The sequence below is a fragment of the Lithobates pipiens genome, unplaced genomic scaffold (genome assembly GCF_037356315.1).
Source record: "Lithobates pipiens isolate NorthernLeopardFrog02 unplaced genomic scaffold, aLitPip1_a1.2 Scaffold_16, whole genome shotgun sequence".
NCBI classification, from domain to species: Eukaryota; Metazoa; Chordata; class Amphibia; order Anura; family Ranidae; genus Lithobates; species Lithobates pipiens.
Window position 1 is genome coordinate 112,105,836 of NW_027507748.1, and position 27,016 is coordinate 112,132,851.

Genomic DNA, 27,016 nt, shown 5'->3' on the forward strand with positions numbered 1-27,016 from the left:
TGGCCCCTTCTCCCCTTTACTGCCTTGAAAGTAGGTTGTGAAGGATGACTTTTGAATTGCATTATGAGATTTTTGATTGTGGTATGGCTATTCTACATTACCTTTGAAGATAGGCTTTGCAGGTCACATTTGTAAGGGGTTCCCAAAAGTCAACCAAGGGCAATTATAAAGGCCAATTATACAGTGCCTTGCGAAAGTATTCGGCCCCCTTGAACTTTTCAACCTTTCGCCACATTTCAGGCTTCAAACATAAAGATATAACATTTTAATTTTTTGTGAAGAATCACCAACAAGTGGGACACAATTGTGAAGTGGAACGAAATCTATTGGATTTTTGAAACTTTTTTAACTAATAAAAAAATGAAAAGTGGGGCGTGCAAAATTATTCGGCCCCCTTGCGTTAATACTTTGTAGAGACACCTTGCTGCGATTACAGCTGCAAGTTGCTTGGGGTATGTCTCTATCAGTTTTGCACATCGAGAGACTGAAATTATTGCCCATTCTTCCTTGCAAAACAGCTCGAGCTCAGTGAGGTTGGATGGAGAGCGTTTGTGAACAGCCTTTTTCAGCTCTTTCCACAGATTCTCGATTGGATTCAGGTCTGGACTTTGACTTGGCCATTCTAACACCTGGATACGTTTATTTGTGAACCATTCCTTTGTAGATTTTGCTGTATGTTTGGGATCATTGTCTTGTTGGAAGATAAATCTCCATCCCAGTTTCAGGTCTTTTGCAGACTCCAAGAGGTTTTCATCCAGAATGGTCCTATATTTGGCTGCATCCATCTTCCCCTCAATTTTAACCATCTTCCCTGTCCCTGCTGAAGAAAAGCAGGCCCAAACCATGATGCTGCCACCACCATGTTTGACAGTGGGGATGGTGTGTTGAGGGTGATGAGCTGTGTTGCTTTTACGCCAAACATATCGTTTTGCATTGTGGGCAAAAAGTTCGATTTTGGTTTCATCTGACCAGAGCACCTTCCTCCACATGTTTGGTGTGTCTCCCAGGTGGCTTGTGGCAAACTTTAGATGAGACTTTTTATGGATATCTTTGAGAAATGGCTTTCTTCTTGCCACTCTTCCATAAAGGCCAGATTTGTGCAGTGTACGTGTACGACTGATTGTTGTCCTATAGACAGACTCTCCCATCTCAGCTGTAGTTCTCTGCAGTTCATCCAGAGTGATCATGGGCCTCTTGGCTGCATCTCTGATCAGTCTTCTCCTTGTCTGAGCTGAAAGTTTAGAGGGACGGGCAGGTCTTGGTAGATTTGCAGTGGTCTGATACTCCTTCCATTTCAAAATGATCGCTTGCACAGTGCTCCTTGGGATTTTTAAAGCTTGGGAAATCTTTTTGTATCCAAATCCGGCTTTAAACTTCTCCACAACAGTATTACGGACCTGCCTGGTGTGTTCCTTGGTCTTCATGATGCTCTCTGCGCTTTCAACAGAACCTTGAGACTATCACAGAGCAGGTGCATTTATACAGAGACTTGATTACACACAGGTGGATTCTATTTATCACCATCAGTCATTTAGGACAACATTGGATCATTCAGAGATCCTCGCTGAACTTCTGGAGTGAGTTTGCTGCACTGAAAGTAAAGGGGCCGAATAATTTTGCACGCACCACTTTTCAGTTTTTTATTTGCTAAAAAAGTTTAAATTATCCAATAGATTTTGTTCCACTTCACAATTGTGTCCCACTTGTTGGTGATTCTTCACAAAAAATGTAAATTTTATATCTTTATGTTTGAAGCCTGAAATGTGGCAAAAGGTTGAAAAGTTCAAGGGGGCCGAATACTTTCGCAAGGCACTGTATATACTCTCATGACAATTTTTATTTTTACCCAAATTTCTTTAATGTGAATTTAAACTCAAAACCCAAAAATGTTATATATTGCAGCTTACCAGCTTGTAGATGTGGTAGATGCATATGTTTTTTTTGTTTTGTTTTTTAACCAATTCCCACCCAGCCTATTGTAATATGATGGCAGGTGGGAGCACTACTATCCTGGGTGAATGTCGCATGACAGAAATTAAAATATATTGTTTTTACATTTTCCTGTATTTTTAGCTTATAAAGCAACACAAATAAAAACCCAGTGGTGATTACATACTAAAAGAAAGCTCTATCTGTCCCCCAAAAAAAGAAGAAAAAAAAGATAAAAATAGAATTTGGGTACAGTGTTGTATGACTGAGTAATTGGTGACAGCGCTGAAAATTGGCCTGGGCAGGAAGGGGGTGAAAGTGTCTGGTATTAAGGTGGTTAAGGACCATTTCCATCAAGTACAGAAAATATCTCTTGATCTTGGCAGAAATGTAGTGTCTGTGTCACTTCCTGTGAGCTGAAAAGAAAGTAGTTACATACATAGTTAGGTTGAAAAAAGACACAAGTCCATCTAGTTCAACCACAAAAAAAATAAAATAATATCATACAATCCCATATACCCAATTCTATACCCACAGTTGATCCAGAGGAAGGCAAAAAACCCCAGCAGAGCATGATCCAATTTGCTAAAGCAGGGGAAATAATTCCTTCCTGATCACCCGAGAGGCAATCGGATTTTCCCCGGATCAACTTTACCTATAAATGTTAGTACCCAGTTATATTCTGTACACTTAGGAAATAATCCAGGCCCTTAAAAAAAAGATTCTTATCTTGCTTGTGTCCCATCAATCCAACATGAACCGAGGCAGACATGTTTGAAGTCCAACTTGTGTGACAACAATGGTGCAGTGGAGTGGAAAGATAAAAGCATAGCCACGATGGGACAGAAAGTGCATTGGTGGCAGCCACCACATTTTAGGAATGGTAAGCTGCAATATATTAAATTTTTTGGGTTTATATACACTTTGAAGAATTCATATTGGCTGCTGTTTTTTAACAATTAACTTATGCACATATTCTCTCTTTACCAGTTATTATAAACCATCCTCATTTTGCCTGAAAGTAGAAATCACTGTAAGGGACTATAGCGCTCTTGCAACTGCTGGCTCTCTTTGCAAAACTTTACTATCAGTGTATATCACATGGTCCCAGGTGACACTGTATGTATTACAGTGAAACATATGGTTCATTGTCAGTGACGTAGCTAGGCCTGGGCACTCAGCACAATATGGGTTGGTTTACTAAAGGAAAATAGACTGTGGACTCTGCAATTGCAGTTGCTCCAGAGCTTAGTAAATGAGGTAAAGCGTTTATTTTGTATGATGTTAATAATAATTGAAAATAATAATGGATTTCAGTTAATAAAAACTGTTGAAAAAAACTGGAAACTGATGAAATATACCTCTTTTTATGTTACTATTTAGGAATGCTGCTCTGACCCTTTTGGTGTTAAGATGCTGTAATATGATAGCTGTTTTAACTGTTGACAATGAGGTTGTATACTAAAACTGGAGAGTGTAAAATCCGATTCAGCACCGCATAAAAGCCAATCAGCTTCTAACTTCAGCTTCAGCTGATTGGTTTCTATGCAGAGCTGTATCAGATTTTGCACGCTCTAGTTTTAGTAAATCAACCCTATAGTCAATTTTTACCTAAGCCTTATTATACCTCTTCTCATCTCTGCCATCCATAGAACCCTGTATGAGATTGCTAGTGGTGTTTGTGAAGCAACAGATTTATTGTCTATGTTTGTCAGTACGTACTTTGCAACTTCCCATAAAGTGGATGACTGTTAGGGCCGGTTCACACTGCGGGCGATGCGAGGCGACACCGACTTGCCTCGCCGTGACCTGCCGCGACCTCAGCGGCGATTTGCAAATGACTTCTGTATAGAAGTCAATGCAAGTCACCCCGAGGTCGCCCAGAAGTAGTACAGGAACCTTTTTTCTGAGTCGGAGCGACTCGAGTCGCTCCTCTCAGAACGGTTCCATTGTACAGAACGGGGGCGACTTGTCAGATTGCGGCGAGGCAAGTCATGTCGCCTCGCATCGCCCGCAGTGTGAACCGGCCCTTAACCTGTTTTGTTTGTTTAGCATGGAAACATTTTTACAATAAAAATGTATCTGATTAGATCATAAATACATATTTTAAATTGTAATTATTTATCATTGCCTTGCTTGAAGGCCTTTCTCAAAAAGGAACTGAAAGTTTATTAACAAGTGGTACTACATAACTACTCCTCGCAATGTCCCTAGATCTAGGCATGGTTTTAGCTTTTTAGCTCACTTTACCTAAATATCCATAAGCTGCTCTCTTTGCATTTTCAGAGGATTCATTGAGAAATTTGACTTTGTTTGGCTCTTTGCTTGCAAGCAACAAACCACCTGACCAGTCAAAGGCGCCAACTGCTCCGAGCACCACGGTATCCTGTGCAAACAACAACAAAATTTAGTTCTCATTATTTTGGAAATGGGGATACTTTTTGTTTGTTCATGATATCGAAAACACACACAAATACAATACAATATTAAACCAATACATTCTATACATCACTGGATCCTCTGTTTCAACATATACCAGTCTTTGGTCTGATCACTTGTATCTCATACACATATACATAGAGACTCAGAATTGCCCCAAAATGTCCTTGAATCTCTTATTCACACGACTTTCCAACAACAAAACCGTGGATTTTTGTTTGAAGGATGTTTGCTTCAACTTGTCTTGCATACACACGGTCAAACAAATGTTGGCCAACAATTACAAACGTGGGAATGTGATGTCGTACAAGACATAGGACGAGCCAAGGAAAAGGACGTTCAATAGCCAGTGCGGCTCCTTCTGCTTGATTCCGAGCATACGTGAACTTTTGTGAATCAGACTTGCGTACACACAAAATTCCGACAAAGTTTTGTTGGCAGAAAATTTGAGAACCTGCTAGCCAACATTTGTTGTCAGAAAGTCCGACAACAAATGTTCGATGGAGCATACACACGGTCGGACTTTCAGCCAACAAGCTCACATCCAACATTTGTTGTCAGAAAATCTGATCGTGTGTACGGGGCATTAGTGTGCAATCCAAAAGTTTTCATATATAGGATACTTTTTATAGAATAGAGTAAATTGTATGCCAGAAATTGCCCCCCCCCCCCCCATGTGCAGGTATCTTCTGGACTCTAAGCCCTTGAACACACGGTCGGAGATTCCGACGGAATGTGTCCTATTGGACCGTTTTGTCGGATATTCCGACTGTGTGTGATCTCCATCGGACTGTTTCCGTCGCAATATCCGACGGACCAACTTTTCCAACTTGCCGGTAAAATTTTCCGACAAAATGCTCCGATTGGACATACTCCGATTATGTGTAGCCTACTCCGACGGACAAAGTGCCACGCATGCTCAGATCAAATTCCTAGACCAAAGCTATTGGCTACTAGCCTGAACGTAGTCCCATCGTAACAAAATAATCACGTCATCACGTTATGTACAATCGGATTTTCCGACAACTTTGTCCAACCGCGTCTATGCAACAGTTTCGGACAAAATCAGTCGGACAAAATCCGTCGGACAAAAGCCAATGGATTTGGTTGTCAGAATATCCAACCGTCTGTACAAGGGCTAAGACCAGCATTTAACAGTTTAAATATTGATTGGAAGATCTGATGGTACCACAGTGGCACATTCATAATTTTCTTGTAGAAGCTATTTATTGCCCCCCTAACATGGATTTAAAAATCTGTTTCAGACTGAGCAACTCCTAGTCAATAACATAAAGATGTTATGTTGTCCAATATGCTATTATTTGGTATTTTTTTTAGCAGGCTTCATCAACCAGAGTTTGATAAAACCTTAGGGCTCCTCCAGAGGTAGCTAGGGCTCCATTAAGCAATGAGCATTGACAGATTCATTTCCCATCCGAAAGTCCTGAACTTTACAAATATGGGACTAGTGGAACCTCTCCTCTGTTTTCTCAGTTAAGTTAGCACTGAGAAAAAATGATCTCCTAAGCTGTCTGTAAGGGTGGCACTCATCCCAGTGACCCCTTCCTCTCCCCTTCATGTAACAGGACATCTTTTCACCTGACCGTCAATGATAGAAATCACTGCAAGGACCACCGGTATAAGTGGCATTATTCCTACTGACTACTGATGTAAGTGGCCATGTCCACCACTAACCCCCAATGTAAAGGTAGGGCACCCCTTATTCCATAATGTGGCATTACACTTCTGTGCAGACCACTAATGTAGGGGTAATTTTTTCCCAACTGACCAAAAATAAAAATGGACACTGAGGGGGATATTTAGTTAAACTGGAGCTCTCAGGATCTGATTCAGCTATACATGGTAGCCAATCAGCTTATAACTTCAGCTTGTTAAATTAAAGTGATATGTAAGTGCTCTGTGCAGTGGTTTTGAACAGAGAATCCCAGATCCTCCTCCTCCTCTTCTCGGGTCTCTCACCAGTGCTCCTGGCCCCTCCCTCATGGCTCCTCCCTCCTGGCCCCTCCCTCCTGCCTAGTGCACCCACAGCAAGCAGCTTGCTATTGAGGCACCAGAGCCAAGCCTCTGCTCTGTGCATCCATTCTGCCCCCTCTCTCTCCTCATTGGCACACTGGCTTTGAATGACAGCAGCAGGAGCCAATGGTGCCCACTGCTGTGTCTCAGCCATCAGGAGGGAGAGTCCAGGACAGCTGAGCCTCTTGTGCAACATCACTGTATTGAAATGGGGCTCAGGTAAGTATTAGGGGGGATGAGGGGGGCTGCTGCACACAGAAGCTTTTTTTAATCTTAATGCATAGAATGCATTAAGATGAAAAAAGCTTTCTGCCTTTAGAACCACTTTATGCTTTGACAATAAAACCTGGAAAAGGATACGTTTTGTTGCAGAGCTGCACCAGATTTTGCATGCTCCAGTTTTTGTTAACTCCCCCCTCTAAATTTTTCACTTATTTTCTGGCAAATATTATTATTTGTTTTACTCCACGATTATTATTGAAAAGTTATTGCAGAGGGGTGTTAAATACCGCGTACACACGATCGGACTATCCGGCGGACTTAGTCCGGTAGACAATCCTCCGGACTTTGCAGCGGAGGTCCGCCGGACTTTCAAGCGAACGGACTTGGCCACACACAATCACTCCAAAAGTCTGGCGGATTCAAACGTGATAATGTAGAATAAGGAAGTTCATAGCCAGTAGCCAATAGCTAAATAATAATAATAAAAATGCCATAAAAATGCCATACATCTTTCCCATAGTTTGTAGACATTATACCTTTTGCGCAAACCAATCAATATACGCTTATTGAGATTTTTATTATCAAAAATATGTAGAAGAATATATATTGACCAAAACTGATGAAGAAATGTAATTTTAAAAAAAAATTTGGGGGATATTTCTTATAGCAAAAAGTGAAAAATATTGTTTTGTTTTTTTCAAAATTGGCGCTCTTTTTTGTTTATAGCGCAAAAAATAAAAACCGCAGAGGTGACCAAATATCACCAAAAGTAAGCTCTATTTTTGGGAAAAAAGGACGCCAATTTTGTTTGGATACAGCGTCGCACGACCACGCAATTGTCAGTTAAAGCGACGCAGTGCTGTATCAAAAAAATGGCTTGGTCAGGAAGGGGGTAAATTCTTCCGGGCTGAAGTGGTTAATGTATATTTGAATTATAAACATTGTAAACATTTCCTTGTTTGCAATCTTTAAAGTGCCAAAATTATTTTTTATATAGGGGAAGAGTTAGCTAGGGAATTTCTCTCTACTTCCTATCTTCCTGACAATATTGTTACTTCAATGGAAAGTCAGGTGAAATCTTCAACTGGAGCACAGACTGCAATAATTAAAAGCTGACATAGGTTCTATACTTCCCACAGTGTAGTAAAATGTTTTTATTGCTATTGGTGTCCTTGTTGGAGAAATTTAATCTAACTTCCTATCCAAGTGACAATACTGTCACTTGAACAGAAAGTAAAATGATATTTCACAAACAGGCCACAGACAGCATTACACACTAAGGTATTAAGAGTGGTACCAACCCTTCCCCACTCTGTTCTTTACTTTCTTCACTAAAAAAACACAAACCGCATTGCATTGTACAAGTATGTAACAGTTTATTTATTTTGCTTTATCTGATAACAGTTAAAGTGTTACTAAACCCAGGATCTGGCATTCACTATATCTGATCTGTCACAGTACACAGAACATGGAAATGCAATCATTTTAGTACCTATAAACTGCTAAATATCTTTTCTGATCAGCAGTATATAGAAGCTCTGTGACTTAGTAGTTTTCATACTTCACTGGCTGACCTATGAGGCTGCAAGACCCCTGACCCTCTGTCTGGACAGTGCTGATTGGCCCTATGCTGATCACATGCACTCTCCCAAGAAAAAAAACTCTCTACCAATACACAAACTGAGCATGTGCAGCCTGACTCCAGTAAATCTATCTCATTTGAACATGTTTTGGGGAGTGCAGGGAGGGGCGGATCTGTGCATACAGGATCAAACAGCCTTTTTTAAAGAGGGGTTACTAGACATAGTGGGTGTAATGCAAGATGGAATGATTGGGCACCAGTCACTTTTCGGATGCAAGCAGAAAATATTTATTGTCTCTTAACAAGAACTGAAGGAGAGAGGGTTAAGGTCAGGGCACCCTTAGGCAGATACAATGGTAATTGGTAGACTCCAAGACAAAATAGGCAGGCAACTATGCAGGTTAAGGGCCTTCAAGCTGGATACAGTCACTGTATTTGTAGCTGTCTCCTATGGCAACTGAACTTGCAACAGTTAATAGTGATCCTTACATGTAACCCACAGTAACTTGGTATAGATCTTTTCTTACATCTCACAATGTCCCACTGTAGAGGTTCACTCACTGAGATCCCAGTCTCTCACTAGACGTCAAGATCCCAGTCGTCACTGGATCCTCTGAGCTCTTCCACAGCTAACCCGCTGTATACTCCTCAAGCGTCACCCCCACTAACCCACTGGGTCCCTGGCTTGGCACTTGCTGAAGCTCTCCCACTTCTTCACCATCCCGGCTAGTGAAAAAGACTGCTCTGGTACTTCTTTCAGACTTTTATAAACTGGCCTCTGCTAACAGGAAGGATGGCTCCTTAGTGGCAACTTGGTCAGACTCCAAGCCTGAAGTCCCAATCCTGTGCTGTTTCTCTTACTCTTGGATAGGCATCAGGCAGCCTAGCAACCAGGTACTCCTGGGATAGGTCTCAGGCTTCTGGCCTAGCAACCCAGGGCATTTCAACACACATCCACCCAGACACCTGTCCAGGTGGCACAGAACCCCAATCACCAGACTCCGTCCAAATAAATAGGCTCTCCCGGCAGGCCAAGAGGCTAAAGCGACCCCTGCCAATTGGCCAAGACAACCCATCCACTCATAGTCTGACTTTGCTAGGCTCTTCACAATCCAATGTCACCAGCAACAGTGCCATCCAGTGACAGAAGATAGAAGTGCAGCAAATCCAGATTTAGGGAAAAAACTGTGGATCCTCTAATAATTAGTCAGGGCACTTACCGTATATACTCGAGTATAGGCCGACCCGAATATAAGCCGAGGCCCCCAATTTACCCCCAAAAAAACTGGCAAACTTATTGACTCGTGTATAAGCCGAGGGTGAGACATGCCTGTCCATCCCTGTGTGTGTGTCCGTCCATCCCTGTGTGTCCGTCCATCCCTGTGTGTCCGTCCATCCCTGTGTGTCCGTCCATCCATCCCTGTGTGTGTGTGTGTCCATCCATCCATCCATCCCTGTGTGTGTGTGTCTCCATCCATCCATCCATCCATCCATCCCTGTGTGTGTGTGTCTCCATCCATCCATCCCTGTGTGTCTGTGTCTCCATCCATCCATCCATCCCTGTGTGTGTGTGTGTCTCCATCCGTGTGTGTGTGTGTGTGTGTGTGTGTGTGTGTGTGTGTGTGTGTGTGTGTGTGTGTGTGTGTGTGTCCAGCCTACCTGTGTCCCGAGCCTTTGTCCCGAGCCTCCGTCCCGTGCCTTGCCTCCTTGCCTCCGTCCCGTGCCGTGCCTTGCCTCCGTCCCGTGTCGTGCCTTGCCTTGCCTTGCCTCCGTCCCGTCCCGTCCCGTCCCGTGCCGTGCCGTGCCTTGCCTTGCCTTGCCTCCGTCCCGTGCCCTCTTCGTCGGCGCCTCGGCGGCCATTGTAAAATTCAAAAGCCGCGCCTCCGCCTTCGCCTGTGATAGGCGGAACACTGAATTTCCCAGCAGCCTGTGTTCCGCCTATCACGGACATCGTATCATCCTCGTCCGTAGTACGAGGATGATACGATGTCCGTGATAGGCGGAACACAGGCTGCTGGGAAATTCAGTGTTCCGCCTATCACAGGCGAAGGCGGAGCCGGAGGCGCGGCTTTTGAATCCTAGAATGGCCGCTGTCTGTCTGCTCGACACGCTGATCGAGCGGGCAGACAGCGATGACTCGAGTATAAGCCGAGGGGGGCACTTTCAGCCTCAAAAAAGAGGCTGAAAATCTCGGCTTATACTCGAGTATATACGGTAATACTTGGCAGACTAAATTTTTTAGCAACCCTGCCTAAACACCAGGGTGCTACATTACTGTTGTCTGTTTAGTAACAGTTTAACTTTTGTTTTGCAGATTTGAAACACAGATCTTTATTTAGGCATACCAGTTATGTCCTACCTTGTCTTTTATATGGGATGAAAGTCCAATTTGTGCCAAATCAAACTCCAGTGAAGCACCTGTGGTACCTATAGGACAACACTGGGTTATCACAAAGTGGAATGACAGTGTATTTCAGATACAAGGGGATAGAAAAGTAAAAATGTTGTTATTATTATCAGAGACATATTTTACAGTTCCTTATGTCTGACAGTCCTTCAATTCACTTTGGACACAGAGACAGAGGTTCCAAGAGACAGAGAGACAGAGTCCTCAATTCTCCAGGAATTGTTAGCAAACAATTGACCAAGAATGGCACTGATGATCTTATATGTTCCTCTTTATACATATTGCCTGATTCATTAGGGCAGTGGTTCTCAACTCCTGTTCTCAGAACCCACTAACTGGACAGATTTGAAGTATTACCTTGGAAAGATGCAGACAAGGATACTGCAAAAACTGAGCAGCAAATGATATAACCTGTGATGTATTTCAGTTATCTTACAAACCTGGCCTGTTAGTGGGTCCTGAGGAAAGGAGTTAAGAACCACTGCAATAGGGCCATGTATGTGACTGCAGGTCACATGTCTAAAAATGGAACTGTTTTTATGTGTTTGTTGGCAAGTGTAATTGTTTGCCACTAGATGGCTTTGTTCCCATTATAGACTAGTAAAGGGAATTAGGTGTTAGAGCCCCTTTCAGAAAAGTCCCTCCTTAGTGGTGCAATGGGTTGCATTGCTCATATAAATTCCAGTGTGGGAGGAGCCCATAGTAGACAGGATAAGACAGGAGAGCCAAACACCCTGGTGCTGTCAAGATATACAGCGAAGGAAAAAAAGTATTTTATCCACTGCTGATATTGTACGTTTGCCCACTGACAAAGAAATGATCAATTTATAATCTTAATGGTAGGTTTCAGGGGTGGCCGCCCCCTCCTGTCCATCGCTACCTCCTTTATCCATGTGTCCAACTCCTTTCAGGACACCGGCACATGGATTCCAACGCAGAAGGTTTTTTTTCTGAAGCACCAATTAGAGCCAGAGGCTCTAATAGGCTTTAAGATAGGGTGGGCTTGGGTCATAGAGAGTACGTCCTGATCCCACCCAGTTGTGTTACAACAGCGAATGAATATTCGCTGTTGTAACACTGATCCTACTACTGGCCAATCAGGAAGCGGCTTTTGACACCGGTCACCCAATTGGCTGAAAGGACAGACGAGCCTTTTGGATGCCTATGAGGAAGAGGGGAGGAGCTGGGGGCCGCTGTGGAGGAGAGGACAGGAAGCCGCTGCACCACGCTGCCTGCCACCCGCTGCCGCTGATGGGCCGAACCAACCAGCAAACACCAGCAGCCACTGGTAGGTTTATTTTAACAGTGAGAGAAAGAGTGACAACAAAAATAGCCAAAAAAATGCATTTCAAAAAAGTATTTCTTCTTGAGCCACTCCTTTGTTGCCTTGGCTGTGTGTTTTGGGTTGTTTTCACATCCCCAAAGCATAATGTTTCCACCTTTATGTTTGACGGTGGCAGCATTCCTCCTCCTCCAAACTCGCTGAGTTGAGTTGAAGCCAAAGAGCTTGAATTTGGTCTCATCTGACCACAACACTTTCACCCAGTTCTCCTCTGAATCATTCAGATGTTCATTAGCAAACTTCAGACGGGCCTGTACATTTGCTTTCTTGAGCAGGGGGACCTTGCGGGCACTGCAGGATTTCAGTTCTTCACGGCGTAGTATGTTACCAATTGTTTTCTTGGTGACTGTGGTCCCAGCTGCCTTGAGATCATTGACAAGATTCTCCTGTGTAGTTTTGATTCCTCGCCATTCTCATGATCATTGAAACTCCACAAGGTAAGATATTGCATTGAGACCCAGACTATGAGAGATTGACAGTTATTTTGTGTTTCTTCCATTTGCGAATTATCGCACCAACTGTTGTCACCCTCTCACCAAGTTGTTTGGCGATGGTCTTGTGACCAATTCCAGCCTTTCATGGGTCTACAATCTTGTCCCTGACATCTTTGGACAGCTCTTTGGTCTTGGCTATGGTGGAGAGATTGGAATCTGATTGATTGATTGCTTCTGTGGACAGGCATCTTCTATAAAGGTAACAAACTGAGATTGCTGGGCTGAAGGATTTCAGTCTTTCATGGCATAGTGTGTTACCAATTGTTTTCTTGGTGACTATGGTCCCAGCTCCCTTGAGATCATTGGCAAGATTCTCCTGTGTAGTTGGGTGTAGTTGAGGCTGATTCCTCACCTTTCTCATGATCATTGAAACTCCACAAGGTGAGATCTTGCATGGAGCCCCAGACCAGGGAGATTGAAAGTTATTTTGTGTTTATTCCATTTGCTAATAATCTCACTAACTGTTGTCACCCTCTCACCAAGCTGCATGGCAATGGTCTTGTAGCCCATTCCAGTCTTGTGTAGTTCTACAATCCTGTCCCTGACACTCTTGGACAGCTCTTTGGTCTTGGCCTTGGTGGAGAGATTGGAATCTGATTGATTGCTTCTGTGGACAGACCCCATACACCCTACAGGCATACCCCACATTTAACTACACAATTGGGTGTATTTACTAAAGCTGGAAAGTGCAAAATCAGGCTCCCTTCTGCATAGAAACCAATGAGCTTCCAGGTTTTATTACCAAAGCTTAATTGTACAAGCTGAGGTTAGAAGCTCATTGGTTTCTATGCAGAAGTGAGCCTGATTTTGCACTTTCCAGGTTTAGTAAATAAACCCCATTGTGTACTTAAAAGTGGGGTATGCCTGTTTTCGATTTTCTGCAGATTTTTGTCTTCCAATTTACCAAAACCATATAATATGAGGTCAAATCTTAAGAGTTTCAATTTGCATGCAATCAGGCAGGCCCTTGCACTACATGGTTTTGGTAAATCTGAAGACAGAAATCTGTAGAAAATCTAATAGTGTGTATGGGGTCTATTACAGGTAAACAGTTTAGATTAGGAGCACTCCCTTTAAGAGAATGCTCCTAATCTCATTACCTGTATAGAAGACACCTGGGAGCCAGAAATCTTGCTGATTGATAGAAGATCAAATACTTATTTCACTCATTAAAATGCAAATCAATTTATAACTTTTTTGAAATGCGTTTTTCAGCATTTGTGAGTAGTGGTGGCAGCTTGGGAGTGTGCCTGGAAGGGGCAGAGCTATAGAAGGGACAAAGAGAGAAAGACTAGTATACGAAAGAGGGCACCTTGATGTCTGACCTGACCCTCAGCTGCAGGTCCTGTGATAAGGTGATCGAAGCTGATGCTGTGGACTTTGAATACATGGGGAAGTGATCCCAAAGGAGAAGAATGTAGGTGTAGAGGGAAGATGGCTTAAAAGACATGTGCTTGTTTTCTGAGCAGAAATGACAACTACAGAATGTTTACTACTTCCATACCAAAGAATTCTGATAGTGTGTCAAATGTGATGTCAGATGTCGCAGAAGGCTTTGTGGAGTTGTGAAATTGACATAAAGTGCGGAAAATGTATTTTATGTGTGGACATTCCCTTTATTTTTAAATTTGTGAGAACAATGCGCACTGAGTTAATATGTGTATTTATAATTTAGCACCACTCTACTATGTAGCAAAGCACATGCAAACCATAAACCATGCCCCATTGTCCTGCCCATTTATGAATATAATGTTGCAGGCCTTACGCCTGTGTAGGACATAATAGGTACAGTGTAAGTAACTATATTATAAGTTTAGACGCGTGGTGGATGGTGGTAAAAATACATGGTTGAGGTACATTTTTAGCTGAATCTAAATCTAGCCTTATTGTTTGCCCCACAACAAACCATCTTGATTATGGGTTCCAGAGCAGCTGCACAAACTGCAATAGTTGGCATTGCCTTACTTAATTGCACTGTATCACTAAAGCAGTGTAAAGACTTGTATACTCTTGTGTATGTAACCATCTGTTATTTTTCCAACGACTACATCCACAGGTGAATAATTACAGAGATATTTTAGATGACAAGTTTGTCACTTACCCTCTATTCCAATGATTCTTTGCTGCAGGGCAGAAAGAAGTCCATCTAGTTTTGAATAGTCATCAACTCTAATGACATGATCTTTTTCGTCACTGGCAATCATCTTAAGCTCACTATAGGCCTCAGTCTTATTAAATACATCACCCACCTGTAAACAATATGAATCAAAGCAAAAAAAACACTATAGTAAATATTACAGTGATGGAGCAAGGTAAAAAAAAACACATTGTTTATGACTACTGAGTAGGGATGAGCCGAACACCCCCCGGTTCGGTTCGCATCCAGAACATGCGAACGGACTGAAAGTTCGCTGAAACTTTCGACCACCATTAAAGTCTATGGGACTTGAATGTGAGAAATCAAAAGTGCATATTTTAAAGGCTAATATGCAAGTTGTTGTCCTAAAAATGGTTTGGGGACCCGGGTCCTGCCCCAGGGGACATGTACCAATGAAAAAAAAAGTTTTAAAAACAGAAGTTTTTTCGGGAGAAGTGATTTTAATGATGCTTACAGTGAAAAAATAAAAGTGAAATATTCCTTTAAATATCATACCTGGGGGGTGTCTATAGTATGCCTGTAAAGTGGCACATGTTTGCTGTGTTTAGAACAGTCCCTGCACAAAATTAGATTTCTAAAGGAATAAAAGTCATTTAAAACTGCTTGCGGCTGTAATGTATTGTCGGGTCCCGGCAATATGGATGAAAATTATTGAGAAAAAAGGCATGGGTAACACCCCAGCCCATTACCAGGTGCTTTGGGTCTTGGCTGGATATTAAGGGGAACCCCGCACCCAAATTAAAAAAAGAAAAGGCGTGGGGCCCCCAGGCCCTATATACTCTGAACAGAAGTATACATACGGTTCCAAGAAACACAGTGACTGTAGGTTTGTTCTTAAGTTGAATCTGTTTGTAATTTAGAACAGGTACATTTTGTAAGTGTAGCTATTTGGAGTACATAGGGAAGGGTTATCACCCTTGTAGCATTTGTTTTGCTGTCTGTGACCCTGTTCAGAAGATTTCACCTCACTTTCTGTCCCAATGGCAATTGGATTTTGAAAATTTGTTTTTTTTAGGGAAACAAGGATTGGTGATAAAACATCAGTGGAGGAGACACCTTTTTCCCATATTAACTCTTACAGGAGAAAATTTCCCTTCCTAGGGGTATATTTCCTCTCACTTCCTATTGTCTCCCTCCTTGTAAGTAGGATTAGTTTGTAAGTCGGATGTTTGAACGTAGGGGCCTGCCCTATATACTGCAGAAATTTGGGCCTTAGGTGTTGGTGGTACTAGAACACTGTAAGCCCTCACAGTTACTCTTGGTGGGCGCAGGAATGGGCCCTGCTGTGAAATATTAGATAAAAAATTGTAATTACATGCCCCTGTTGAACAAGGGCAGAAAAATTTGGCCTTTGGTGGTGGACGGTGTGGTGGTGTTGTCACAACACTGTAAGGCCTCACAGTTATTGGTGGGTGCAGGAACAAGCCCTGCTGCAAAATATTACAGCAAAAATTGAAATTACACGCCCCTGTTGAACAGGGGCAGAAAAATTGGGCTTTAGGCACTGGTGCCACAACACTGCAATGCCTCACAGATATTCTAGTTGAGTGCAGGAGCAAGCCCTGCTGCAAAATATTACAGAAAAAATTGTAATTGCACGCCCCTGTTAAACAGGGGCAGAAAAATTGGGCCTTAGCCACTGGTGGTGGTGCCCAGAACCAAAAATGTTTTTACAAGCTATCAACATGAACATTGAGGAGGAATAGGATAGTCACTCAGCATAACAGGATAGTCACTCAGCATCAGCATAGGCAGTCTTGAAGGGATCTGACATTCATAAAAACTTATTTGGTTACATCAGCATCAGGTGCATGGTAGCTGGTGATCCAAGACTGATTCATTTTTATGAAGGTGAGCCATTCAACCGAGTCGGTGGACAGGCGCACTCTGTGATCGGTTACAAAGCCTCCAGCAGCACCGAATGTGTGTTCCAAAAGAACGCTGGGTGCAGGACAGACCAGTAGCCCAATTGCATACTGTTCCAGCTCTGGCTAGTGATCCATCCTCAAGACTCAGTAACCAAGAGGATTTTCAGTTGGAAAAGTCTCCAAGTCTGATCTTGCCCCTATGTATTCCTGCACCATGTAAATCAGACTCTGGCGATGGCTACTGGAACCGATCAGACCAGGGGCTGCAGACTAAAAAATTGTCTGAACCCATCTGTGAGATGGCCACCTTCTCCATCGCTCCTTCTATGACTGACCGAAGCCTCAGCAACATGTTGTCCAGGACCAGGAATTTGTAACCTCCCAGGCTCTGGGTCACTAAGGACGACATGATCCGCAGCCACCTCCTCCCAGCCATGTACAAGTGGGTTTCTGGGGACTGAGTTTCTGGGGAGTGTAAACGATCCCTTGAATACGGTTGCTGATGCTGAGTGCTAGGCTCCACCTCCATGCTGACACAATCCTCCTCCTCTTCCTGTGGGATCGGCAGGCCTGCAGGAACACTATCTGGATAAAGGAGGCCTTGAGAGGTAAGGAAGTCCTCCTCTTCCTACCTCTGTTCTGTCTCAAGTGCCCCCTCCATTATTTCACGCAGCCTGTGCTCCAACAGGTAGACAAGAGGGACAGTATCACTGATGCATGCACTGTCACTGCTCACCATCCTCATGGCCTCCTCAAATGCTGACAGCACAGTGCATGCATCCTTGATCATGAGCCACTGGAGTAGCGAAAAAAAGCCAAGCTCCCCTGACTCTGTCCTGGTGCCATAATCGCAAAGGGACTCATTGATGGCCCTCTGCTGTGTGTGCAGCTGCTGCAGCATGGCCAGCATTGAGTTCCATCTGCTGGGCATGTCACAAATTAGGCGGTTCTTGGGCAGGTTGTATTCCTTTTGGAGGTCAGCCAGCTGAGCACTAACATTATATAACCAGCGGAAATGCACACAGACTTTCCTGGCCTGCCTCAGGAGATCCTGTAAGCCCGGGTACCTGCACAAGAACCATTGCACCACCAAATTAAGGATGTGAGCCAAACAGGGAACATGAGTGAAGTGTCCCTGTCGGAGGACGGAGAGGAGGTTGGTGCCATTGTTGCAAACCACCAAAGCACCATTCCTGGCTGAAGCTGGCGTGGTGTCAACCGCCTCTGAGCCTGCCCATTCAGAGCTGACAGAATCTCTGCCCCAGTGTGGCTCCTGTCCCCTAAGCACATCAGCTCAAGCACCGCATGGCATCTTTTTGTGCTTGTATAGCCCCTTGAACACCTACGGAGCACCGCTGGGTGGAGGAGAGAGGTGTGTCAGAATCACCACTAGTAGCATTTTGGAGGCATGGTGGCGGAACAAGCTCCAACAATACTGCACTCTGTCCTGCATCCTTCCCAGCTGCCAGCAGAGTCACCCAGTGTGCCATGAAAGATAGGTAACGTCCCTGTCCATGCCTGCTGGACCATGAGTCAGCGGTAATATTCACCTTACCACTGACTGCCCTGTCCAGCGAGGCCAAGACATTGCCTTCCACATGCCGGTAGAGAGCCAGAATTGCCTTCCGTGAAAAAAAGTGACGTTTGGGAACCTGCCACCGAGGTACCGCACATTCCACAAATTCACAAAAGGAGGCAGTGTCTACCAGCTGAAAAGGCAACAGTGGGTGGTAGAGGATGAGGAGGATGAGGATGGCTTGGTCATCCACTCTACCAACTCTTCTGCATGTTGTGGCTCAACATGGCCAGCTGCCGAAAAAAAAGCCCAAGCCTGCCCCACGGTCACGTGCTGAGGATGCACCACCGTGTCCAGGACCAGCAATCTTGGCTGTAGACACAGAGCCTGATTGCCCTCTTTTAGTGGCCTGTGAGCGTCTGCCTCTCCTTGTTGGCCTTCCAGACATACTGTATTTGATGTATTTGTAATGTATTTAAATAGGTACACCAGGAATGTAGAGAGATGTAGCTGCACAAAGCTGGGATGTATATATATATATACTGAATATACTGCAGCTAAAGGAATCAACCACCTGCCTGTAGTATATTAAAAAGAGAACAACAGGAGCAGTCTGCAGTGAGATCTTGCTGCACAGTATACAGTACTGAATATACTGCAGCTAACTGAATCAACTGCCTGCCTGTAGTATATTAGGAAGTATGTCTGCAGTCTCTGACCATCTTCTGTATTATGTCTGCAGTCTCTGACCATCTCCTGTACTATGTATGCAGTCTCTGACCATCTCCTGTTCTATGTCTGCAGTCTCTGTCCATCTCTTGTATTATGTCTGCAGTCTCTGACCATCTTCTGTATTATGTCTGCCATCTCTGACCATCTCCTGTATTATGTCTACAGTCTCTGACCATCTCCTGTACTACGATTGCAGGCTCTGACCGTCTCTTGTATCATGTCTACAGTCTCTGACCATCTCCTGTACTATGTCTGGGGGCTCTTTCTAACAGACTCTCTAACAGAAGCCCTCTCTGTGTGCATTAGAGAGACTCCCCTCCAGGTCTCATTAGTGTACGCTCTTCCTGTATTTTCTTTATTGTTAAAAGATCATGGGAGGATCCCAGGGTAATGAAGACTTCTTAGGGGAGCATCGCTGTGTTTGAGTCGTTGCCATAGAAACATTTGTAAAGGGGAGGGGTTGGTCAGATGACCACGCTCATGTGGGGGCACCAGAAATATTTCTGCACCCAGGCGTCTGTGACCCTAGGATCGGGCCTGAGAAGATCTCTCTAAAATATAGCATTTATTCTTAGACAGTTGTCACTGCAGAACTCAAAATTGTGGAATCTCACCTGTTTTCACTCCTGGAGAAAATGGCGGCTTCAATTTTTTTTAAAATACATTTTTATTTATACAATTGTCAAGGTATAACAGCACAACAAAAGGACCATAAGACAAGTGTATGCATCCAGGTTCATTGTACATGACAATTAACACAGACATTGAACTCCATCATGGTGGGTCTCCCAGGGTTATCCCTAGGGACAGGGCCGTCTTTAATATTGATTGGATCCTGGGCAACAAGAATTTTTGGGCCCCCCCCCCACCATGCAGTTTTGCTTTCCACTTGCTCTGAGACATACAATAAATAGCAGCTAGACTCAAAATCAGTTTACTGAATCCGATTAGGAAGCTATTGCAATTATTGCGATTGGTTGCCAGAGGTTACAGTGTATCATTACCGCTCACTGACTGGTTGCTAGAGGTTACAGTATCATTACCGCTCACTGGCTGGTTGCCATAGGTTATAGTGTATCATTACCGCTCACTGACTGGTTGCTAGAGGTTACAGTGTATCATTACCGCTCACTGACTGGTTGCTAGAGGTTACAGTGTATCATTACCGCTCACTGACTGGTTGCCAGAGGTTACAGTGTATCATTACCACTCACTTACTGGTTGCCAGAGGTTAAAGTGTATCAAACCGCTCACTGGCTGGTTGCCATAGGTTATAGTGTATCATTACTGCTCACTGGCTGGTTGCCATAGGTTATAGTGAATCATTAGCGCTCCCTGACTGGTTGCTAGAGGTTACAGTGTATTATTACCGCTCACTGACTGATTGCCAGAGGTTACAGTGTATCATTACCGCTCACTGACTGGTTGCCAGAGGTTACAGTGTATCATTACCGCTCACTGACTGGTTACCAGAGGTTACAGTGTATCATTACCACTCACTGACTGGTTGCCAGAGGTTACAGTGTATCACTACCACTCACTTACTGGTTGCCAGAGGTTACAGTGTATCATTACCGCTCACTGGCTGGTTGCCATAGGTTATAGTGTATCATTACTGCTCACTGGCTGGTTGCCATAGGTTATAGTGTATCATTACCGCTCACTGACTGGTTCCCAGAGGTTACAGTGCATCATTACCACTGACTGACTGATTGCCAGAGGTTACAGTGTATCATTGCTCACTGACTGGTTGCCATAGGTTATAGTGTATCATTACTGCTCACTGACTGGTTGCCAGAGGTTTCAGTGTATCATTATCACTCACTGACTGGTTGCTAGAGGTTACAGCACACATTACGGCTCACTGATTAGTTACTAGAGGTTACAGCACATGATTTCTGCTTGTTGATTGATTGCTAGAGATTACTGTGTATATGACCTCAGGGGGTCATGATATACATATCAATGCTGCTGGTTGTTGCTATTTACATAAGAAAGCCAGTAATTTACATGTAAACACAGGGTCTGCAGGTGAGTCATCTGTACACAACAATATGGCAGAGCTGGTCATCAGTAGCAGCACTTCACACTAGGATATTGGGACACAGCACAGGACTAAAACCTCAAGAGACGAGGGAATTTAAACCATGATAGTTGGCAAGTATGAGGCAGCTGCTCTGGGCCTCACAACAATGACAGGGCCCAGGGCAGCTGCCCTTTTTGCCCTGCCTTAAAAACGGCTCTGCCTAGGGAGACCTGACAAATTCAACCTCAAAGAGAATAGAGGTAACAAAGGGTACAGTTTGCTAAGGCCAATAAAAAGGCCAGAGGCTAAAGCCAAATGGAGCCCAAAAAAAACAAATAAAAATTGAATAACACATGGAAAGAGAATTCTAAAGAGGATGGAAGAGAGGGATGGATAGAGAAGGGGAAAGGGAGGAAAAATTAAAGCAGAGCACCTTTCTCTTTTGGGGAATAAAGGAGCAAAAGCACCTGAAATCCTGGAATTCCATCACTAGTCTAGCATTGTAATGAGAAGCTGTAAGATATGAAGGTCTACTTTTCCACAATCAGAAAGCTTCCTAAAAACAATTACGGTCGCTTATATTTAAAATTTTCACTCACCCCAATAATAAATCGTTCAATGCTTTTTATCCTCTGGTCATTGATGACAGTTGTTAAATTCACAGGATCCATGAATATATCTCCATCTGTCAGCACTAAGATTATTTTAGTGGCACTTTCTTTAGACCCATGAGTTTCATTGAAAATGTTGTCTCTGCAAAAATGAATAGCATTTCAATAGCTGTATCAATATGTTAATTGAAATTAAAATTCCACTCTAGATCCACCTTTTTTTTTGCTTGCAAATAAGTTTTTCACCTTACAAAACTGGAGATGCTGCTGTGTCTTTTCCAGCATTTTTTCTGAATTTCCTGCTGGGAACATGCATAGTGAACGTCACTGGAGTGGATTTACCAAAGGTATATAGACTGTGCACTTTGCAATTGCAGTTGCACTCATTTTCACTAGAGCTTAGTAAACAAGGTGTTGCTCTACTAATTTCCATCATCCAATCATGTGCAAGCAAACATGCTTTTTTTTTTTTTTAATTATCCTTGCACCTGATCGGGTATTCTTTACAAAATAAAGCTTTACCACATTTACTAAGCTCTGGAGAAAATGGGTGCCACTGCACTTACAAAGTACACAGCCTATTTGCCTTTAGTAAATCAACCCCACTGAAGTATCACCCGATACACTGCATATGAATACACACATTAGAGATTAGATCAGACAACCAGCTGTCAATCACAAGCTAGCAGGCTGAACAGCCATCTTGTCAGTGAGCAGCCTAATAAACATGCTGGAGCTAAGATCAGGCAACCAGCTATAAATCACAAGATGGTGAGCGGAGCAGTCGTCTTGTGATTGAGCAGCTTCTCACCTCTGTAAGTCTGCATGTGGTGTCTTGGACTTGTGGTGGTGACCTACTTGTGGTGTCAGAAGCACAAAAGTAAGGGTGGCTATGCTGAGGCCCCATGAGATCCCTCAAGGCAACTTAGCCACCCGATAGAAGGCAGTGCCCTTCCACATATATGGGTGATACAAGTGCAAAGCTTCTTTCCATGTAGCTGAGGTGCACAGCTGGACCCCGTCCACACATTCAGGGTCTTCAGGGCATCACACTTGTGTTCCGCCCAAACCCACATACTATTCACATGTATGAATGCTGATCCTAGACCTGTCCTCCTAATCCTCCTGGTCATTGCACAGATAAACTACTTCATACCTAGAGTACTCTTACACATAGGGCTATCTTTACTAGTGGTCAAAATGGAAGCTTCAGGATCTCAACCATCCACCTGGGGCCCATGAAACACCAAGGCCACTTGATGCATGAGGGGGTTTTCTCTCAGCATCAGGCAGGGGACTACTACTCCTCCATCTCCACTCACTCTAGAGCCAAACAGGTTTGCACTAGTAGAGCAATCAATTCTTCACCCTAGGCATTGGCTGTACTTAACACCTCATTCCCAGGAGAGTATCACACAGAGGCTTCTAGTTGCAAAATTAATGTCTTTACTTGCCAGCTTTACAGCAACAGTTCATAAGAATTTTCACAACAAACCCGAAAATATATACTACATGCACATATATCTGACCTCAAGTAAAACAGTAAAATTAGATTCTATTGCTAGAATACCAATCTCTCTCTTCTTATCATTTAGCAGCTATTATGTATCAACGTAACAATACAACTGATGTGATTGGCCTAAAAAAGAATCAAGCACTAACAGCGCTTTACTGCATATTCAATTTAATACTAATTATCTATAATTCTAAAAATGCAGTCCACATATGTTTGGCCACCATTAGTCTGAGTGACTAGCACCAATCAATATCCAAGAGAGGTTTAAAAGGAAAATAAATGAATGTAAAACAGTCCAACATAGGGTACATCAGAATATTTCCAATAGTCTATTTATGAGGGACATGCAGGGCAATAGTAAAGGAGTCCTCCCGTGCAGCTGGCAATGATCAGAGTCCTACACCTTCACCGTTTGCACCGCTGTGTGGATCCCCTTAAATGGCCGCTTACCAGAAGCTTGCAACTTAGAAGCCTGTCTGTTTAATCACGTTAGGTAGGCACCTCTTATTTCCTCCTGCTCCCTCTGCTCTATTCTGGTGTCCTCGCTGGTATTAAGCGTGAAAGAAATGCAAGGGGTCCAACATCGTGTTATACCCTTTATTGTAAACACCCTCTCCCTCCTTACATATTGCTCTTACTTTAAAAACAATGTGATAAAAGCATCTACACAGGTTGTCAGTACTGCAAAAACGAACGTCTCACCACCAGGCCGATATCCTCTCACGTTACTGCCTGTCAGTAGAGTCCCTGGCGTTCGTTTGGTCCTGTTCAACCTCACTACTTAGCGTGACCACTCCCTCTGACGCGTTTCGTGATTACGTCTTCAGAGGGCGCCCTCTGAAGACGTATTCACGAAACGCATCAACGCATGGTCACACTAAGTAGTGAGGTTGAACAGGACCAAACGAACGCCCGGGACTCTACTCTACTAATGCTTTTATTTTATATATATATATGTATATATATATATATATATATATATATATATACAGTATATTATAAACTGAAATAATTAATAAAATAAATATTATGTCTAAGCCTCTTGTAAATCAATAAATATTGAAAACCTACCCTACAATGCCCCAATCTTGGTGTCAATGTAAGGAATGGCACTTCTCTGTTGGTGTCAGTGGATGGAATACTGCTTTGAATCAGTGGGAGGAATAGTACCCCAAGGGCCAGAAAAAGGCAAACAAAGGGGCACATCTGGTCCATGGAGCACAGTTTGGAGACCCCTGAGTTATAGCAACATCATGCTGTTAGAGCCAAAGTTGAGATATATTAGAACAATAGTAACATGTGACTAGGGATGAGCTTTGAGATCGGGTCGAACTCATGTTTGACTCCAACATTGCCTGTTCGCCTGTTCAGCGAACAGTGAACAATTTGGGCTGTTCACGGCAAATTTGAAAAGCCGGAACACCCTGTACAAGTCTATGGGAGAAATCTAAAGTGCTAATTTTAAAGGCTAATATGCAAGTTACTGTCCTAAAAAGTGTTTGGGGACATGGATCAATGCAAAAAAAAGTTTTAAAAATGGCTGTTTTTTCAGGAGCAGTGATTTTAACCACTTAAGCCCCGGACCAATTTGCAGCCAAAGGGCCAAGCCCCTTTTTGCGATTCGGCACTGCATCAATTTAACTGACAATTGCGCGGACGTGCAAAGTGGCTCCCAAACAAAATTGGCGTCCTTTTTTTCCCACAAATAGAGCTTTCTTTTGGTGGTATTTGATCACCTCTGCGGTTTTTATTTTTTGCGCTATAAACAAAAATAGAGCGTCAATTTTGAAAAAAATGCTATATTTTTTACTTATTGCTATAATAAATATCCCCAAAAAATATATAAAAAAACTTTTTTTCTCCTCAGTTTATTATTATGGTTGATGGATGGACTGCGCTGGACTGAAAATCACCCCATCGCTGGATCAGATCAGCCATCAGATCAGCCGCTGGACCCCGGAGAGATAATCATCCATTGCTGGATAGCAAGAGTGGATTACCACCGCTGGAATCTTTTTTTTTCTTTTTTTTTCTTTGTTATAAAGGAATTTTTCAAAAGTGTGTTTGTCTTATGTAACCATTTTTTACACTTTCTTTGTGAAATGGTAGGGGTACTTTTGTACCCCCTTACCATTTCAAACAGGGGGGGTGGGATCTAGGGGTCCCCTTGTTAAACAGGGCTTCCAGATTCTGATAAGCCCCCCTGCCCGCAGACCTCCACAACCACTGGCCAGGTTTTTGGGGATGAGGCCCTTGTCCTCATCAACATGGGGACATGGTGCTTTGAGGGGTTACAGACCCACAAAGCATCCTCCCAATGTTGAGGGCATGTGGCCTGGTACGGTTCAGGAGGGGGGGTGCTCTCTCGTCCCCCCCCCCTCTTTTCCTGCGGCCTGCCAGGTTGTGTGCTCGGATAAAGGGTCTGGTATGGATTTTTAGGGGGACCCCACGTCAATTTTTTTTTTATTTGACGTGGGGTTCCCCTTAATACCCATACCAGACCTGAAGGGCCTGGTAATTGAATTTAGGGGAACCCCACGCTTTTTTTTTTTTATCAATGAATGAATTGTCGCTCCATAATACAGAGAACACTCATTGAGTGTTCTCTGTATTACTGGAGCCGACAATTCATTATAGCCGCAGGTGATTTTAAGACTTTTTTTCCTGCAGAAATTACACTTTGTGTAGGGACAGTTCTAAGCACGGAAAACATGCGCCCCATTCACAGGCATTCTATAGACACCCCCCAGGTACGAAATCTAAAGGAATATTACACTTTTATTGTTTCAATCATTATTAAAATTACCGCTCCTGAAAAAACAGCCATTTTTAAAACTTTTTTTGCCTTGATCCATGTCCCCTGGGGCAGGACCAAGGTCCCCAAACACTTTTTAGGACAGTAACTTGCATATTAGCCTTTAAAATTATCACTTTAGATTTTGAACGTTCCAGTCCCATAGACTTTAATAGGGTTCTAAAGTTCACATGAAGTTTAGGTCTGTTCGCAGGTTCTGGTGCGAACCGAACAGGGGGGTGTTCAGCTCATCCTTACATGTGACTATAGCAAGAGTAGTATTATATGCCCAAATCTAGTGTGAAGAATAAATGTCATATTATCAAAGCAAGTGTGTTGCCATGTTATGAGGACCAATATACCCAGGGCCAGTACTGTGCCACTAGACTTCCACCACCTCCCACCAATTTCCTTCCTTCCACTTTATTTTTTCTGTAGTCATATCCTCAAGACAAATGGGAGGAAGCAAAGGGTGGGGGTATGACACTGGGTGCAAAGACTACAATATCTTGGGCAACTGCCCAGTTTGCCCTCACTCCCTCCCCTAGCCCTGTATTTCAAACATACAAACGTAAGAAATGCTCTGTTTTCTAAAGGCAGCTTACTCACAGGACATGGAGGAGGGCAGATGCTGTTTTTGTCACCTTTCCTACTTGTTTGATAGCTTTAGCTTTTTGTAGGATGTAGCTGCTGTCCCTGCGGCTGTCCTGAATGTCAAATTCTGTTTGGATAACTTCTCCATACTGGACAACTGCAAATTCACACTGAAAAGATATAAAGGGTAAAATATGTGCAAGAAAAAATACTGTGTATTCATATTGGCTCTATGTTTTCAGAATTTGTTTTCCAACTCCTATAAAAACAGCAACATCAGATTTCAAGATCCTGCCTACAATCCCAGCTAATACACCCATTGCTGTTTTAATTATGATGAAAATGTATACTGTTATCAACGTGTCCAATAACTTATGGCAATATCATCTGTGGTTGGCACTCTGAAAAATCTCCCCACACTTTCCATTACCTGGGGAGCCTACTATACAGGTCAATGGGTCTCTGCAGCCATGATCTAGTAAATGCCGATGCTTCTTTCATGTGTGCCAGTCGTATTTCTGCATTGAAAAATACATCTGATGCGATACACATGTGTGGTTAAATGCCAGTGCTTCTTTTACAAGAGCAGGGCCACATACAGTCATTTATGTGTATGGCAGAACTTACGTGGTTGCTCCCTGGGTTCAGGAAAGCACTGTCAAATTATGCTAGGCATGTAAAATACGTGCAAAAAAACATATTGCTGTATTACTATAACTAAGTTAGCTATATAGAGACCTACCAGCAAGTGT

At 43.2% G+C, this 27,016-nt stretch overlaps 1 protein-coding gene across 1 annotated transcript in view; it reads right to left on the reverse strand.

The window, feature by feature from the left end:
- Positions 1-27,016, reverse strand: part of ITGAE (integrin subunit alpha E) — a 162,415-nt gene that overhangs the window by 70,596 nt on the left and 64,803 nt on the right. The window contains exons 10-14 of the mRNA XM_077480274.1: positions 26,280-26,434; positions 21,349-21,502; positions 14,551-14,698; positions 10,566-10,633; positions 4,180-4,315 (exon numbers count right to left, since the gene is read on the reverse strand). Of these exons, the coding sequence (XP_077336400.1) occupies positions 4,180-4,315; positions 10,566-10,633; positions 14,551-14,698; positions 21,349-21,502; positions 26,280-26,434 (661 nt within the window). The remainder of the gene's footprint in view (positions 1-4,179; positions 4,316-10,565; positions 10,634-14,550; positions 14,699-21,348; positions 21,503-26,279; positions 26,435-27,016) is intronic.